Source organism: Meleagris gallopavo, chromosome 6 (genome assembly GCF_000146605.3).
Source record: "Meleagris gallopavo isolate NT-WF06-2002-E0010 breed Aviagen turkey brand Nicholas breeding stock chromosome 6, Turkey_5.1, whole genome shotgun sequence".
Taxonomy (NCBI): Eukaryota; Metazoa; Chordata; class Aves; order Galliformes; family Phasianidae; genus Meleagris; species Meleagris gallopavo.
In genome coordinates, this window is record NC_015016.2 from 19580611 (window position 1) to 19600214 (window position 19604).

Below are 19604 nucleotides of genomic sequence, written 5' to 3' on the forward strand. Positions count from 1 at the left end.
TTGCACGTCCAGTCTGGCTGTGGCAGTACCTGGGAGCGTTACATGTTTGTGGCTCTGGGTAAATCACACAAGACTCTCTCTGTTTCAGCTTGCTATTTGAAAAATGGGGATGCTATTACTTACCCACCACTTACCCACAGTCATGCTCACTGTATTCAAATTTTTAAAGCTCTGAGACCTGTACGCACCAGGCATTACCAAAAACACTAAAACAGCTGATGTGAATACTACTGGTTTTGTTGCCCAAGCTGTTCCTCTAACAAAAGACACTGAAAATTTCCATTGAAGTTCTTCTGCAAAACCACTTAGGTACTACTCCAGAACCCTTTGCACCTTTGTCATCCTCTGAATTTGATGGAACATATACACCAAACATCAAATGATGAGTAATTGAAGGTGATAAGCCAGACAATACCCGACAGAAGGTCTTGGCAGGACCTATTGTAGTAGGTGTCAGTAGTACCCCACCACCTGCCTACCCTGCAGTGGAGACGAAGGATGGTTTGATATCAGCCAGTGCACAGGCACTTCCAGTGGTAACAAGTACAGTCACCTCGTGGGGAGCTTTTATCACCCTGTTATTTAATCATCCATGATGGCAACTGCAGCTCCCTATTCTCAAAAGGGAGGGGAAGCAAACTGGAGATGGCTACTATATTGTCTAATGAAATGATTTCTTGCTTGTCTAGTACTGGTAACTCCTATTGCGTTATTCATCATCACAGTATGCAAGTGTCTCATAAATATTAATGGCTATTTCCTCCCAGTGCTCCTGTGAGGGAAGCACAATGGCTCTACTTTTACAAGAAGGGGATTTGAGGTAAGGAGGTTAATTGTATGCCCTGTGTGTGTGTCCCCCAAGCTCAAACAAGCAACTAGTAACAGTCTCCAGATATCCTGATCTCTAAATCAGTAGCTTGAATCACAATAGCATTGTTTCTGTCTTCTGAGTTTTTACATAGTGAATGTAATGAAAGAAATCTGTTGTTTATTTATTTGTTTATTTGTTTATTTTCCCTCTTCAAGGTGCTGGCATAAACTGTTGTGGAAAAGACACACAAAACATGATCAATGTTATCAGCCTGCTCATTTTATTTGACAAAAAGTTGAAGAACATTAACTTCTTGTTTGGCACCTTTCACAGTTAAAAGTGTACCTCATTTAAAAATTATTTTAAAATATGTTCCCAAAGGTAAGAACTTGGAAACTATTTTCTTGGCCAGAATAAACACAGTTTAAGCTCAGGTTGCTCAAACCTAATGATTTCTCTATTACGTGTCATAAAAATCATGATGGGATAACTTTTATAAACTCTTGAGTACAGATAGTTACCAGTAACATCAATTTTTTTACACTGAATACCCTCAACTCAGAATTCTTTATCTCCTCTTCCAATCATATATATTTTTTTTAAATAAACAAATGATCTTATTGGAAAAGCACATTTATTACTTTCCAGTTATTATCATGTGATTAAATAAAAACGGGAATGTTGGCTCATTTACAGGAGTGAATACCTAGAGCTAGTGCATAATTATCTGAAAGGTCCCACAAAGGGCTCATATTATTCTAAAAGTATTTAACATTTGACCTATTCACAAGCACTTACGGTCTTGTATGATATAAAGCAAGAAAATCAAAGAGAAATACCTGCACCATCCATCAACTCCTCATACACAGATCACTAGAAATCCGCATGCCTACAAAATGTTTATTGTGTTTTAACACACGGAGGGCTAGGTATGCACGTGTGAATTTTTTTTTTCTCCCCACTTTTGCAGTTATTCAACTCTGCACTTGGTATATCACCCAGCACCTCTCGATGGCGGTATAGCCTTGTACAGTCATACAGTAATGCCTATCACATTCCTCCCTCTACTTTCCTATTTTATAGAACAGCAGGGAGAAGCAGAAATAGTTGTGGTATTTTTTTTTTGTCGATGGAGAAATACAATCCATTCTGTAAAAAAAAAAAAATATTTAATAACAGCAGCTGGCTTAACACTACTCCAGTTTAAGAAGTTGGAATGTTTTCTATTTCTTCACATATTCAAATAATCTTGTAATAAACTTTACTGGCAAATAAACAGATTTTCACATCCTTCATTACACTAAGGCAAGGAATCCTTGTTCTTTTTCACATAAGTGCATTCTGTGCCCTTATGAGACTAGATAAGAAATGAGTACGCCAGACCTAACTCTCCAAAGGCTTTCAAATCTGCATTTGAAAGCTTCAGTGTACATTCTGAAAAGAATACAGCTTGTAATTCACAAAGAAAATTCTGTATTTTCCATCCCAAAAGAAAGCATTAGGTTGTGATTCTTCTCTTTTCATCACTATTGATCATCAGCTCTTCCAGCACTTTTAATTAACCTTATTTACTAGCTTCAAGCCATTAGGTTTTTCCTGTTTTCAGCTAAGAGCGTTTAGGGTTATCCTAGATTTTCTGTACCTAACTTGTCACATATCATCTTCTAAGCTTATGGATAAATAAAAGGATTACTACTGTTATTAGAGTGTTAATATTTCCAACAATATCATCCAGGGACAGCAATTATGGCGATTAATGGCAACCATTAAAATACATAAGCACAGTATTATACAATTATCCAGAGTCAGCGTCTGCAAAAGAAATTGTCTGCAATGCTTTGCTTACTCATTTGATTTACAATACAACCACGTGGTGCAAGATTCAAAATTTGTAGTCAACTACGTACCATATTCAGTCATATGGGCTACTGCACTCAATCCCAGGATATTACTCTTTACCACCTGTTTCCCTGTGCATTTGCTAGTGTATGCTAATCCTAATTTAAGTCAAAGCTCTGAAAGTACTAAGCATTGTACAAACATAAAGGTGTTTTTTTTTTTAAGTAAATAATATAAATTAAAAATGTACTAAAAGGATTGAAGAATGGAAGTATCACCATCCTCACTGTATAAGAGGCAACTAAGGCCCATAAATATTAAATGATGTACCAAAAAATCACGTGTAACTTCATGACAGAACAGGATCAGAAGAGCCAGATTTACAGAGTGCCACTACAGGGCTCCAAACTACCCGTGAGAGTCTTGGTGTTCATATGCCCTAAGGTCACAAAAGTGTGAGACGAATTGTGTTGAGTGGCTGCATATGTGGTTTCACTATGGAGTTCACTGTTACCAGAAGAGATGCCGAGTAACAGACAGCTGTCCAAAGTGACTGTTTTTCTTATATATTTCAAAGGTGAAAACCTTAATTATGTGGCACTCTGTGTCAAGGGTAAATCACACTGGGTTCTCAAAAGGTTGGTTCTGTGTTACATTTCTTCAGATAAAGCCAGGCTTCAAAAACCCAGACAAGCCATCTTGTGCTATTTTGTGTCCTCTCATCTGCAGCCCTATCTATACAGAATTCTGATAATGCTCTTTAGCAATGGGAGTTCATGTAGTAAATACCTTTTCTTCAGATCATGAGGAGATTTCCTCAGCCCTCAATCATCTGCTTTTCACTCCCCAGACCAGGCTAGCACAGAAACAGCTTTCATGCTGCTCAGGCAGAACTGTGTTTTTCTCCAGCTAATCTTTGTCTTCCCAGGACAGACTTCTCTTGGACTGGTTGAGGTCTAAGCTTAGGCTGCACAAACAGCAAATAGAGCTGTAATCACCAAGTCTTGTTAATGTCCACATGTACATAAAATGCAAAGCAAGCCCCTTCAAACATTCACTTAAAATGCTCATAAATAGGATAGCAATTAGCCTGAACAGAAGTGCATTCCTGCTACTGCTTCATATAGATAAGCAAAATTCAGATACAACTTGTGAGAATTTCCAGAAATAGTTTATTAATAACCTGCCTACACAGAAACTAACAGGAGCATGGTTTCTTTATAAGCACAGACCAACTCTGCTATGGGAAAAAAAAAAAATAAAATTGCAGATTCTATATTTTCTGTGTTATAGGTAATTCAGTTCTTAGAAGCCTAGCCAAAAAAATCAAAGTGGAGCCTTCTTGATTGGCATTATAAAAGCAATTAAGCTACAGACCTGTCAAATATGTTAACATTTGGCTCTGTCTGCTCTACTTGTCTATTTTGACTAGTTGTGGAATTATTTAATGATTTACAGACCTTTCAAGTCTTACGGCATGGTAGCTATATTAAAATTGTGACCCATTATTTCTTGGTCACATCATAAATTACTGTGACATCATAAATATCTTCCTTTTTCTCACAGAAAGCTACTTTAATTCCCAATTTGAGTTTGAGGTTTTGTTTTCTTTTTTTTTTTTTTTTTTTTAAACCTGCACAGGTAAACACTACAATATTTTACTGCTTTTAAAAGAAGTAATAACAGGAGAAATGAATGCCTAATAAAAAACAATTATCAAAACAATAATTTTTTAAGCTATAATGCATCTTCATGTAAATTTTTAGTCAATACTTCTAATATAGGAAAAAAAGAATGGAAAGAATATGTGGTATACTTCTTGTAAAAAATGGTCTTTTTAGTAGATAGAACTGATCTGTTCTGCAATCTGACAGATATCAACATAAACCTACAAACCCCATCTAGTTTAAGAGTTTGTACAAATCCACTTCCATCCTTCATCCTGGTCCCTCTCTATTTTTATTTTCTTAAGGAAGAAGGGAAGTCAAAAGGAAGAGGAAGGGGGAAGGGAAAGAGGAAAGTACCTCTAATTTGTAATAGGAAAATAATCTTAGAAAAAAATAAAATGAAATGAACTAGTCTAAAAGGAAAATTCAGTGGAATGAAATCACATTCCATGTAACTTCTGACTGTTTTCAGGAAAAGCCAGTTTAAACAGGTATGACTGGGGAAAAGATTCAGTAAAACTATTTTTTAAAACATCCAAACCTGCAAGGAAATGTGGGGTGAGGTCACAGAAAAGTAGGAACCCTACACCAGGAACATCCCCACCCTTTGGTAAAACCTCTTGGAAGGGTTATCGTGTTACCATACGCTGCCTTCCCCAGCTTCACTGTAAGGCTCTAAAATAAAAATCAGATGAAATTTAGCTGCAGATGCTTAAAACAGAGCAGTGTTGAAACAGAATGGGTTTGCAAAAGTGAAGTTATATTTAAGCCCATATCGAAATGCTCCTCTTTTTTTTTTTAACCAGAAGTTTAACATCGGTCAGAACCAGTATGCTAAAAACAACTGCAATTAGTAGCTTAGAGGAGAAACCATACGTTTCAATATCGAATGAATTACACTATATTCAGTGTATTTTGTTCCATTACATTAATTAAACATACTTTAAATCTAATTCATTTATTTAACAAAATAAATTCCATGTAGTAAGCTTTAATTTTCATCAGGAAAAAGAATAGTTTTAGGAGCCCTTTGAACCTTTCCATAAGCAAGAAATGCGACCGTTGGGCTTTTATATGTGTATATACAACTGCCCTTTAAGGTGAAATGGAAGTTATGGTCTCTGGCTACAGGGAGAATGGACTTCTTAGAGTAAATCTGCTAACAATACAAGAAACATATGCCATTTGCTTTCAAAGCTAATATGAGCAATCATAAAGAAAACCATTATTACTTAACCATCTCAATAAACTATACCAAAACTGGTCTCTGCAATAGCAGTTTGTAATTCTTTTTTTTCAGATCTACATACAGAGATTCCACCCCCTCCACCTACTTAACGCTCAGTTTCATTTTTACCCATTGCTCAGAGTTCCTTGCCAAATAGAAGAGAATTTTGTCAGATTTAGGTTTCTGAATAATGAAAAAAAAAGATTGATACCTTCAGACACAACTTAGCAATGTCTGAATTTCTGTAAGTGATCTAAGAATCATGGTCCATCTCTCTGCCTCTAGTAAAATTCAACAGAGAAAATGCAGCTCAGATGTAGACTTATCTTTATTACTCTCTGAAACATAAAAAAAATGCTGTGAATAGCTTAATAAAACTATTTGCACTGGACTGGTTATGTGACACAATTCATCTGGAATTTCACATCATATTCCTTTATAAAAATTAGTTCAGGACAGGATTTTGCACTTTCTAGATGAACCCCATCTTAATCATATCTAATTTTTATGTTCCATGGCAGAGTTGAGGTTGCCCAAGCAGGTCCATTATGTTTCAACTTTATTGTGATTGCTATAAAGTCTCTAGAAATATGCCTATAATTGCCTTGACAGCTTAAATAAAAGCAGATCTGTACGGGGTCTGTAATTGTACTGTGCTACATGACTTAAACTGGCTAATAGTGAGTGCACACTGAGCAGCTGGGAAGAAAAAGACTGTGCACTTGGAAAGAGGAGGGAGAGTAGGAGGAAAGGTTACAAAGCAAAATGTTTTTCCCTTTTCTTGTAGAACATCAGGCCTCTGATTTACCTCTATAATTGTATTGCTATATGCAGACAAGTCCACATATATTAAAAAGCTGTTTCTTTTCAGCCGTGCTACAACACTTCCTCCATTTTTCTTAATATTTTGTATGTATTTTCTAAGCACTCTATTTTGAATCTTCACATTTCTTCCACTGACAATTCCAGAGACAAACCATATTTTTCAGTTAAATGTGGAACTGCTTCGTATTTATGGAAATAAGCAAAATTATTGTCTCATCTGAAAGCTTACCAGTAACTAAGTGGCAGCAGTTAAAAAATAGCAGTAATAATAATAACTCTATGCCACTTTTAAAGAGCTTTTAATCTGCTAATCTAATCCCAAAATAGGAATAATAATCAGCACTGTATAAAAAAAAAAATCAATCTGTTTTTAATGAAGCTTTTCAGGAAATTAGGTTTAAAAGAAGCAAGTAATATAAAATCAGTAGGAATGGTGATTATTCTTTTCTTCAATATATAAATCAAAGATCACAGAAAACAAAGATTTATATAACCTACAAGATTACCGTCACCGTAAATGAAGAGATTTCAAGCTGAATTTAGTGCTTCCTCAAACTCATCCTTTTCCCTGAAGGGAAGTTACAGCCAGCACCAGCTGAAATCAAACCTAACATATTTTTGCACTTTTTCTTTTGAGGAGGCTAAGTCAGATTTGTAGTTTAGATGCTTAGCAGATCATAGCTCTATAATATCATTATGCTACATCTTAGTACTGGAGCTCTTCACTGTTGTAGTAATGGTAAGAGCTATATAGGATTTGGATGAGTCCTAACTACACAGTAGAGGCCTGCGTTCATGGTAGGTGTCAGGCATTGAGCAAATCTTTCCATATATTTTCATAGATAGCAAACACTAGAGTCACTAAGACAAATCCCTACAAAGGAGATGGAAATTTTGAAGCAACTGTTTACATAGAAATCCTCCTTAAGATTCTGTATAAAAACATCAGGGTTGTATTTTTAATTGTATTCCTGGAGGTCTCAAAAAAAAAATCTCAGACAATCTATCACTTTCATCTTCACATAATAAGCTATGAAACACCCTGCTTACTGAACTAAGTGCCACGAGGTCACGGACTAAAAGATCTTTCTATTTTCTTCTTCTTTTTTTTCAGCAGAGAAAACAGTTTACAAAATAGAAAAAGACTTGTTCAATGAAACAATCAGCTTTAGTTACAAGTGCAAAAGTCAGCCATGTGTACTAATTCTCAGTAATTATGATGCAAAGCGAGCTCCTTAGGGACTTAAAAGTCAACGCCTGGCAATGGTTGGACGAACAGCAGAGAGGAGCTGCTCAGGTGATACTGACCCCTTCAAAGCCCTTTGTGTTACTGAACAGCCAGAAACACCCAAGAATCTGCTTGGTCCTCCCTTTCTTAGGTATTAATGCTGTAACGAACTCGTGGGGCTAGTATTTAAAGCACTGAAATCTTATTTAAAGCACTGAATCCAGCACAAAACCCTCGCATAAGCAGTGAATGGGCTCCAGGAAAATACAAGCACGGAGAAAGGAAAACGTAATCTCAGTGTTTGTAACACAATCACAGCTGAAAACTAGATGTGGAGAGTGGAAAGGTGGTAGGGCAGGTTTCTTTTTATACAACACCTCTTAGCTGGCTGCCCCTTTTTAGTCTGTAACACATCATACTCTCCTCTCTCCTTGCCTCCCTTATAAAGGATTGCTATGCTTTCAAACGAGGTAAAATCCAAGACCAAAAATTTTCAAAAGCATTCAACGATGTCCTTGCTGCTTCCACTGAAAGCACAACTTTCACACGAACTGAAACTGGGACAAAAGGTTGGGCCAGTCCAACTCTAGAAGCTCTAGGAGAGATCTGCCTGTGGCATTTCACATTTTATGCATGTTTATATCATGAAAGGAAAACCCATCTCTTTTCCTCGAAAAGTTAAGCACCACTTGTAATGACAGTCTGTGTTACTAGGCTGAATTCGGTTTAAAATTACAAAAAAACAAAGACCACCTGCAGCTGAGACAAGTTGCAACCTATCTGCCTGGCACCAGACTATGCCCTTAAGTTAAAAGGAGCACTTCACAGTTGAAAGGAAACTCAGGGCATTCTGCCACCGCACGTCTGCTGCTAGAACCTCACGCAGCATCCCGTTCTTCATATGTATTTCGAATTCCAAATGCAACGAGCCAACAGTTACAGCACGTTTAAAATACATCTCAAGCCACCTATCTCTGAAAGCAGATCCCTGGTTTATGATGAACTGCTGGCAAAAAGCTTGCCGGTGAATGACAGGTCTCCGTAAAGAGTGCTTTTTCTACTGCATTAAAAAATTCACAGCAGTCTGTAAAAATAAAAACTCCAGAATAAATGACATTTTAAACGAAAATTTCGCTGAGTTTCTATGGCTGCTATGTTCATAAGATGTTTTATTAGTGTAAGGGGCAAATACTTTTTACTCTGCAAGTAGTTTATTGCATTTTCCCTTCACTTACAGCATGCTTTTTATTTAGGATTTCAGAGCCCCACATTCTTCTCCCCCCCGCCCCCTTCCCCCTTTCTTTTTTTTCCTCCCCTGAATTCTACTAGAGTTACAGAACAAGGGGATCCTACCTGGCAGTCTACAACAGGTCAGTGATCAAACAGGGCGCAGTGAGACAGCAGCCAAATCCTGCCCCATCTCCTGAGCGCTACAGAAAGCCGGAGCTTCTCAACCCGTGAGGCATCAAACCACTGCACCCCAGGCTGAGATAATCTGTAGTATGCTCTCCGTGAGCACACACAGAATGGATCTCTGCACCGACTGAGGCTGAGATGCAAGAATTTGTTTTTAAGTTGCTGCTCAATGTAGTTTTCAACACAGGTAGAAGTGCTTGAAAATGTGACCTCATCTGTCTTATGACAGCAGAAACAAAGATAGATTGAAAATATACCAACATTGCTATGCCCCGGTGATCAAAGCCGTTTAAATAAACACTGTTCTTTATCTGCAAAGTGCACTGGTCTTTGAATAACTATTCATTTTACTTAACGTATTTACATTTGCCACAACAAAATCAATACACCAGGTAAAGTAAGCTGTAACATGAACAGACAGAACTAGACCAAAATGTGAAGTATTATCATTTACCCAGGAATATACCACTTGTTCATTAAGATACCACTCAGTGCAAGGAAAACAATCTGAAAAACGTAGTGGATTTTAAGTGCAGCCTACATTCAGGAACGCATTATGTACTGAGTTAACATTAGACAGCCTACGTCTGCTGAGAACTCAAGGAAGCATGAGTAGTTTTTGCCATTTCAAACAGCCAGTATTGCTGCAAAAAGTGAAAATTAGTGGGCGCAATAACACATCAGGAAAGAAGTGACGTGGCAGAGTGGGTGCCACAAAGTAGTAGCTAATTATTAATTTCTGGAAAGGTTAGCATGAATCCTCTTTAGACCATAAGCTACAGCCAACACTCACAAAGACAGATTCTGTATTAAGGAAACAAACTAAGCTGCGAGAATTATACAGTGCAGTTACAGGCATGATGCACAGATACATTTACCCTTTCATCAAGAGTGGCTGGCCTATCTAGGAAAGAACTGAGATGCTCTAGGAGAGTCTGCTCTTGAACCGGATCTGTAGTTAAACAGAAGCCTTAGTCCACATAGGTAATCTTACACACCGTACTTTCATGTATCTCAAATTAAGGAAATTAAAGATACTTACACAGCCACCAGCAAGAATTTCTGCAGCCAGTGGGACGGAGCCATCTTTACTCATAAACTTATCTCTCACAAAATCATTAACCTTAAAAAACAAACATTGATGAAAGCCAATAAATTACAAGGTTGGGGAAAATTCTGGTTTTGTGCAACTAAAAATGCAAATACATCCATGCAGTTAAAAGATACTAAACCAATCTTAGATTTTTTATGACATTAAAGTTGACTGTTGTTTTCTTCCCGACAAAGATTTGCAACATTCAGTTTTGAATCGTCGGAGAAAAATGATAACAATTGGTAATTAAATAATCATTATCAAAACTTAATGATAAACTCATTTAAGATTTTAGAAATATTCACAACATTTGCAAATTGAAGTATAGTTCTAAACAAATATCACAACGTTCAGTAATAAGTTTTAATGCAATAGTAATCCACTTAACAGCAGTAAGTATCTTTCACGTTTTAAAATGCATTCTATCAGCTTTTGTGAATAACCATTGCATTAAGATCGGCCTATAATGAGAAATTATTCAGTGTTTTCAAATCATTCAAGAAATAACAAAATTACAGAAGACAGACATTTAGGGAAAAAAAAATGCATGCAAACAAGTTCCTTTTTTATCAACACTTCACTCCATGTTCAAATTGTCTCCTGTAGTGCAAAAATTAAACATACAGGAACTATGCGAAGAAACAGAAACAAAAGTCCTCTAATCTCAATAAATAATTACTCATTCTTGCTAAGAGGTGAAACCAAAGCCCTGCACTACTTACAAACAAGCAGACAGATGAAGAAGTTGAATAAGCTTGTTATATTTTGGAGCCAATCCAAAAATAAGTTTTCAGTAAGATTCTTAAAATATGCTTAGAAACATGTGACTTGTATGCCACTTGCAGTGTTCACAAGTGAGATATAAACAGTTGCTTTGTGCAATTAAGTTTCTATCAAGCAAAAACCATGGAATGTGCTTTATCAACTAGCTGACACATAAAGAATAAAAATCCTTAACAAGCTAACTGTAATTAGATGGACTTTAAAATGTGAGGAAATGCAAGAATAATCAATTTGCAAACTTACAGTAAGTTTTATGGCCTTCTCTGGTGCTACTCCTAATAGCTGTGGTAACAGACCTGTAAGGTAGAAAAAGAGAATTCAGTGCACCAGTAACTTGGTATTAACTAAACAAATCAACAAATGTATGTACAGATCACCACCTAGAAGCGGGCAATTTTTACAGCAATTTTGTGTTATTATATTTAATGAGAGTACTTAAACATTCCATTTTGAGAACAAACTCTGCGCTACCACTTCAAGTCACAGTAACTTCCTACATATACTAGAGTTACTTTAGCTTTCTTAAATCCGTGATATTAGCTCACGTTACACTTAAACACCAACACAGATCTGCCAACTACGTTTCAGTATCTGTCCTATACTTACATCTATTTTCTGCATCTCCACACGACAATGTGTGAAGACTTTCTAATAAATTCTGTAAGATACAAGATATATCTATTTCAAAAAATCATGACTGCAGAACTTTTTTTTTCGGGCAACAAAAACAATGGCATTAGAATGTAGAACCCAAGGGGACAGGAATCAAAATAACGTAAAACATTTGAACATGTACGACTGCATTCTTGAGCACATTGCCCAGCTAACTCACCAGCCCTTAGAACAAATTATGCTACCTTCTTCCCAGGTATGGAATTTCCTCTTTTATTTTGTTAGAAGTGATGCAGTATAGAACTGAAAGCAAGAACCTAACTTCTCGTTTCACTTGCCTGAAGTGAACAGACTACACAACCTCAAAACACACAGAGCTTACCAAATAAGCCTGGGGCTAGAACAGTGTTGTAAGTGTTGGCAAAGGCACTCTTCAAATCACACAGGCTAAATGCAGAGCCCTTTGCTTTAGCATCCCGGACAGCACCTCTGGGTACTTTCTACAGTCTGACATTTACAGTTCTCCAAATATTTTGGAAAAAGAGACAACAACTATCATCCCACTTCTAAGAGCTCACTTGCAGAAAAGCATTTTCCTGAAGAGCTAAAAATCAGAATAAGAAAGAGATAAGTGAACACACACTGGTGTACTCTTCCATCCTGCTACCATCTATCAGCTTTATTGGCTATTAGTGATAATCTTAGCAAGGAAAAGATGGCAGAGGGGATAGCACTGTTTGGCTTGTGGTAGCCAAGAAGTCAGTTGTGCTTATAAACTAATGCCTTTAAAATTTTGCACTAGCAGTATTGGGATTTTTGTTTTTAAATTGTGGGAAAGAATAATTAATTTCTGGTATACACATACACCTACAATTTATCCAAGATTCGTGGAAAATCATGATTGTATGGCTAAGTATTTGAACAAAAGAATGCCAAGTTTGTGTACAGTTCCTCAAAATAAGAGATTTTGCTAAGTTGCATTTCAAAATTTGAATTTTTGAATCAGTTTTAGCTGCATTAGGTGACTTCACTGAAAAAAAACATTAAGACAGTCAAAATTGTATAATTGAATATTACATTTTCTGTAGCACTATGAATAAAAGACTAGAATATACATTGTACAGGATATCTTCACAGCTTTAACCTTATGCAGACCAAATTATCTTTGTAACTCTTATATTAATCTAAATTTACATCTGTAGGACATATGTGGCTTTGTATAGACATTCTGGCTAATGAATTTGTATCTTCAGTGAGTAAAAAGATGCTGTCGTCAGCTGCACAGGGAGGGAGAGGGACTCTGCTTGCTTTTATACCTATGTAACAAAGCTATTTCTGAGTGGTACCTTTGTGGTCTAATTATCCTAACTAAATTTTTGTTATTATTTACCCTTTTGATAGGAGCTCTGAAACACTGTTGAAAGAGTTCAGAGCATGATAAAGATGGTAAGTTTTGGACGTAAGAAAGCATATCAAGCAACACATGAAAACGCTATTTTTCTCTTGGGTTATCTTCACATGCTGGGGATTTTTCAGTATTACTATGCATTAACAGCTCAGCAATATGACACATCCCAGATGCAGGACAGGGTTAGAATTATCTGACAGTGTCTTAAAGAATGTATGCTTTTATTAAAGAATAATATTTTGCACATAGGCAGCCTGCTAGTATAGTATACAGCAAACAGATTATACAACCCATTTTCATATATCCAGAACTCTTGTGTAGCAATTACCACACACTACTTCATATCTGACACATCATCACACAATGATTATCTGGAAAGGTGAAGTTATGAGTGAGACAGAGCATCAAAAACGGCATTCAGAGTTTGCAAGATCATACAAGTTACTTTTTGAAAACAGCCTAAATACAGCCAAACAACACACACAAAAGCTCATCCAACCCATCAGTGGTGATGGTATTGAGCAGAAGTCTTTCTTGGCCAAAACATTCTTCAGATTTCTAACAGTGAAACTTCAGTTTCACACTGTGTAATGGATGAGATTTTCCCATCACGTTAGAAAAACCTACTGTATGAAGGAGTTTCTCAGTATAGGTTAAATATTTGAAACTATTTGGGCATGCAGTGTAGAAGTGTGAACAGAATACTGCCAAATTTTCCTATTACAGAACTCATACAAGAAATTAGACAATTAATTTCCAGTTGAAATTTAAGCACAGCTTAATGAGACTGCAAACTAGGTATTTCTTTCAGGAATACTATGTGCTGTGACAAAACATTACAATAGGACACTTGCACTTCCATTCTACAAAAATGGTACTTCACTGTATATTCCAAAAGAAAGTATTTGCCATGGTCTTGTATCATTTGCATGAAAGTCTATCAATAATAATTAAATTGGATGATGAATGAATGAGTGAATGAATTTTAAAATCTAAGACTACAAGGCATCTGTAGTCAGTGCAGTGTTAGAAGCACCATCTGAAGAAATGAAACTAACACATTTCTCAATAGCTAATGACCATAGATAACAGAGTCTTCTACAACTCTTTTCTCAGTCTCTAGGTGAAGTGCATTAACTAACATGCATAACTACTGAACAATTCAGTGAGCTGCATTTTATCTCTGGTACTTAAATTTCCCATCGAAATGCCATCTAGAGTAGATGAAATAATCTCTTAATCTCACTGGTTCAGACTGTTAAACATTCTGTGACTCATTAGGGTGAATATGCAATTAAAATATTATTAAGAAATATAAATGACTTCATCAATTGGAAGAGATGTTGACTGATCAGAGATTCCAACGTTTTCTTATATTTGCATATATATAAATACCTGTGAATTTCCGAATACATATTTCAGGTACAAGTGTAACCACAACATTAAATTATAGTTATCTAAGTGAGAATTGTTTTAAGCCATGCTGAGAAAGAGACAGGCAAAAATTTTATCTCAGGAAAAAAAGAAGTGCCTAACAACACAGCATTCTAGTAGTAGATACTATAAAATTAAAGATCCTACAAAGGTTTGTATCATATTCGCCTTTTAAAATTGAAGCATCTTCTCAGTAGAAGTGTTGGTTATCCTCAGTATTCCGTGCTCTCTTTACATCCACAAGATGGTGTAATTTATCCTTATCTGAGACAGTGGTTTAGAACATGGTGGTTTTGCCCTTTTCAAGTTTGGAATAAAATAGCAATACAAGGAAATACATCAGTTCACTTCACTGGATGGAACTATGCATCTTGTATTAAAAATATCCTTTGAAATGGCTCAGTTCAGAGCAGGGTTTGTAATTTCTGCTTGCTTTTTTTGCAGTGTGGTATGGCAAACAGACCATCACTCCAAACCTTTGCATGTTTTTTGTTGCTGTTCTAAAATGAAGGTCTTGCATCACTGTTCTGTTAAGTAGGAGAATTCTATCAGATACTGCTCCCTTCTCCACCAGGATTTAAAAAATATATATGTAACACCATGTAAGAAAGAATAGCAATGAGCAGCAAGAGCAGTTTACTAGTTTGTCTTACCCAGCAAAGCATTTAAGATCAGAATTAGATGACTCTTACCTTAACTTTACTGCATGACATTGGGTAAATACATTGATCAATCTATAAAATGTTTCTTTCAAATTTTCCTGCCCTCTCAAGCTTAACTGGAAACCTTTGTTCTGTATTTGGCTGCTCAACCTTCCCCAGTGTGATCTCGTCAAAAATCATGCAATGGAAAGAAAGCAATTATGGGAATGCACAGAGAACGTGTCACATCTTTTAAGGCTCTTTCACCATTTTACTCTTTTAAAAGAGAAGCTAAATCAGGCTGCCCTTTAGGTAGCAAATGTGTACAAATGCAGGTCTCAGCTTCTGAAATGGTATTCTTTTCTATTGCACAATTTCTTCTATATAATCCAGAAATGAGATTATTGCCCAAGGTTTAGAAGTTCAGCTCTACCAAACTGTCTGGGATTTCACTATTCAGTACTCCTAGGAACACTGAAAAGTAGTAAAGGGGACAGAGAATGGAAAGATAAGCAGTACAGATGGAAACTTCAAAAATTCACTGAATTTGGCAGTGAAAAATCATTTTAAAAATATGACAAACACATGGAGTCAAGAATCCACATTTTGACATTTCTGATTTTTTTTTCCAGGCAAAAAGTCACTATACTTCAGAATTTATATAAGACAGGAGTGAGGAGTTGTGGAATTCTGCATGTTTATTCTTTCAAAATAATGGAAGAATACATTTGCAGGGAATACATTCTGTTCTTTTGCTGTATTTTTTTTTCTTTTATGATCATGACTGCTATAAACCCTTACAAAATAGAAACCCTGTCAATACTCCTTATTAAATTATTAAGTCTATTAAAAAAAATTGCCTCAATCACATTTAATAGTAACAGACTCTTTCCATTTCCAGTTGTGCTAAAATAATCACAAAGTTTGTATTTTGAGTAAAGCCAACTTACAGCAACTCAGATCATACCTCAGAGTGTCAATGTACCACAACAATTACTTTTAGTTATGTTTCCCACCTGTTAGTGTTTGTTGTTGTTGTTATTGTTGCTTTTCAGGTGCATATAGCTTTGTCAGACCCTAATATGTTTTATTGACATCTTCCATTCTTCATTCCTGACTCAACTGTTTTTAGAAATTTGCTTTCTTTATTACATACATCTTATTTTCAAAAGCCTAAAAGGAGTTTTTAAGCTAGATTGCTAAAAGTGAAATAAATAATGCAAATTTCAAATCCACCCCAACAAACATCACAGATGGGAGGGAAATATCTCAATAATTCAGATACTAGAAGTATAAGTCAATTTATCTCTTTGACAGAGAAGAACTAGTCTTATGAAGTAGTTAATGATTCTTTACCTCTGCCTTACTCAAACTTACATCATTGATGGCATAATTGTGACAAGGGGAAAATTAAAAAAAAAGAAACAAAACCAACAAACAACTGTCATCTGATTGTAGGTACTTATTTAAAATGTCCAAAATGAGGATGATTTAGACCTCAGACAGAGCAAATGAGCTTTTGGAGCTTTGTCCATTTACAATAGAGGGAGAATGGAACAATTAATTTCACAGCATGGGAGTAATGATTATATATATGAAGCTAAGTTGATCCCAGCTCATCTCTCTGCCTGACTCAACACTGACAAGCTTGGAAGAGGTATACATAAAACTTGATCAACTTCCAGTGATCAGTGAAGCACACGGAAATGGTTTGGAGAGACCAGATTTGCCATATAAAATATCAAAAAGGAGATCTAGTTAATAACAAGGTACTATATTTTCTCTACGGATGCTTTTAATAGAAAGACAATAGATGAGAAAGGACATTAAAACAAAAACAAACAAACAGAGGATGATTTGTCTTAACTTCTTACAAAACAAGACAAAATTTTCTTGGTGCTAAGGACTGCTAAGGAGATGAAAACTTGACTAAAAGTATACTTTTTGCTATAGGAAATTGCAATTCTTGCCCTGTTGCAGATGGAAAGGTCCCACAGAAATGTTCTCATTATAGTGAGGTTTTAATTATCAGTAAGTTCACAACCGTTCAGCCAGAATGGGAATGCAAATATTTGCAAGAGTATACATAAAGAAAAAGTACAAATCAGACAAAATTGAAGTATTAACAAAATTGGCTTAAAAATTCAGAGTTTTCCTTAATTTTTCATATGCCACCTTTCAAACTTACCTCTATAAAGCCCAAAGAAACCTTCATAGCGAAGCACTTTCTTGAAGCAATCAAAGCTGTTTTTATACATAAGTTCTCCCACAAAAGATCCTGTAGAGCGCTGGTTTTGCATACGAGTTTTTACCAAATCAATTGGGTAGACTGCAGTGGCTCCAACAGCTGCAAATAAAAATCAAGCTATGTGAAAACAATGATTTTGTATTTGTGGTGTTTGATTGCAACTATCATCTTACACATATATATCTCAATGCTCAGATGTATCTTTTTTCTCAACACATGTTCTGGATACAATTACCACGCATAATTTCAACCAAAAGCACTTCTTGACGCTATTTCATTATTAACTTGATTCTTCTGAAACTGCTTTGGTGACAAATTAAGTAGAAATACCACCAGCAAACTCCAATTGCTCATAAATTCCAAAACTACTGTAGACCAGATGACCTCTTCCACTGCCATCTTATAGTGATGACATTGATTAGAAAAGGATTTCAAGGGAAAGTCTTCCACAAAGAAGGGAAAGTGGGAAAGGGGAAAAAGTATGAAAGGAAAAACAGTGAAGATGAATACTCCTTTGCTCAGCCATGACTAACCTCCAGCAATTGAACCAAGGGCAAACCTGTACGCTGATTCTGCAATCTGGATGAGGACTGGTCGAGACACATCACCTGGAGCTTTCTGTCAAGACAGGATGTAAAATAAAAGGGAGGACAAGTAAAATAATCAGAGTATTGCATTTCTTAAGAGAATATCTCAGGATCAGAAAGTGTATCAATACCTAGTAGAAATCCCAGAATGCACTGGAGAATGTGTCTTTATAATAAAATGTCTTATCCACACATTTCCAAGCATCATATAGCATAGCCTCTTCAGTTTGGGACAGAAAAACAAGAAAGACTGATGGTACAAGAAATTATACAACTTCAAAATCAAGAACTCAAATTCATACATAAGAGGGCACACATTATGCCTTATGTTATTAATTTTCTACAGTTAAAAGCAGCTCCAGTTTGGAATTTCTTTCTAGCATGAAGAAAATAGGTATCCCTATTAGTTCTCAGGCTATCAAAGCACGTATGCAAGCATTTGCTAAAGGACAGTGAGATTTCATAAAGTACTCCTACAATTTCATTTGCTCACAGTCCATGAGTTCAGATTCAATGTAATGAAAAGCAAATTTCAGAAGTGCTCGAAATTTAAAATCACTGGTTAATGAAGGAAAATAATGAGTGTAACAAAATTATGCAGAGGCCTTACATCTCCTACAATAACAGTTTTATAATCCCACTTTATTATGATACTAAGAAACAGCGACCCCAAAGCAAAAATGGAAGAAGTTTTCCCTTTCACAATTGCATTTTACTGCCACCTATTGTAACTCATGTTACTTGATATTCAGACCAGGCTTTTAAATCCTTTAGGAGTCTTCTAGGAATAGATGGTCAGCTTTTACGAGTCTACTCATCTGAATTCACCCAGCATAGTCAACATTTAGTCACCGCTCAAACACACAAAAAACCGCCATGCTAGATACCGTCTTAGAGTCGCAGTGGGGTTGTCCAAGTGTAGGGGAAGGAGGAGGAGAAGAAAGAGAAGCAAAGGAGATGCGTGTGTATACACATACACACACAGGCCTGGCTTACAGCCTGGTAGCCCTAAAAATGTAGCTTGCATCAACCCATTGTGGTCAAACTGGCGTCTCCGCACAGACCCAGAGTAGGAAAAAAATCAACAAAAAAACCCCACGGTTTCACAAGACACAAAGTCAAGACTGTCTTAAAATAGAGACAGAGAAAGAGAGAAACAGAGATGGTTAGTTTAAAATCTATCTGTATAGAAACTTGTATCATTAAAAAAATATAACATACGCTACAATGACATGAAAACTAAAAGCTCAGTAAGTTTGACATTTAAAGAACATTCCTGTTTCTTTTTGCCTCTAACGGAACAAAAGTTCATTTTGTTAGACCACCAGGAGAAAGTCAATATACTTCAGGCTTTGGTTATATAGTGAATATTTATGATTTTACTTAAACTGATGGTGTGCTAAACATAATCCCTCTTATTTTGATACTCAGCAGAACATTAAGCAAAGCAAAGAATACTCTGAAACCTTGAACCTGTGTGCATTTTCAGAACAAGGCTTGCCATTTAATATGCTAAAAGCTGGATTTACTATCAATACTCAAAGCAGGAAGTCCTTCCTCATTAAAAAGAACAGAGAGCAACAGAATCATAAAACATAAAGAATTTAATTAGGTATACACCTAATATTTACTGAATGGGTGGATTACACTCATATATTTTTATCTTTCCAAAGTAAATTACATTTAACCTGTCAAAATGCATCCCAAGAGAAAAGGGAACAGAGATGAGAAAAAAAGGCATGATGCACCTTAAAAAATGAATTCTAACAAGAAGATACTCCTCA

The 19604-nt window shown here is 36.0% G+C and overlaps 1 protein-coding gene across 3 annotated transcripts in view; it reads right to left on the reverse strand.

Annotated features, from left to right (window-relative positions):
- SLC25A13 (solute carrier family 25 member 13) overlaps window positions 1-19604 on the reverse strand; it is a 91403-nt gene that overhangs the window by 19080 nt on the left and 52719 nt on the right. For all 3 annotated transcript variants that reach the window (XM_010712547.2, XM_010712549.3, XM_010712545.2), the window contains exons 10-13: window positions 17767-17851; window positions 17174-17332; window positions 11134-11186; window positions 10057-10137 (exon numbers count right to left, since the gene is read on the reverse strand). In XM_010712547.2, coding sequence (XP_010710849.1) covers window positions 10057-10137; window positions 11134-11186; window positions 17174-17332; window positions 17767-17851 — 378 coding nt within the window. The remainder of the gene's footprint in view (window positions 1-10056; window positions 10138-11133; window positions 11187-17173; window positions 17333-17766; window positions 17852-19604) is intronic.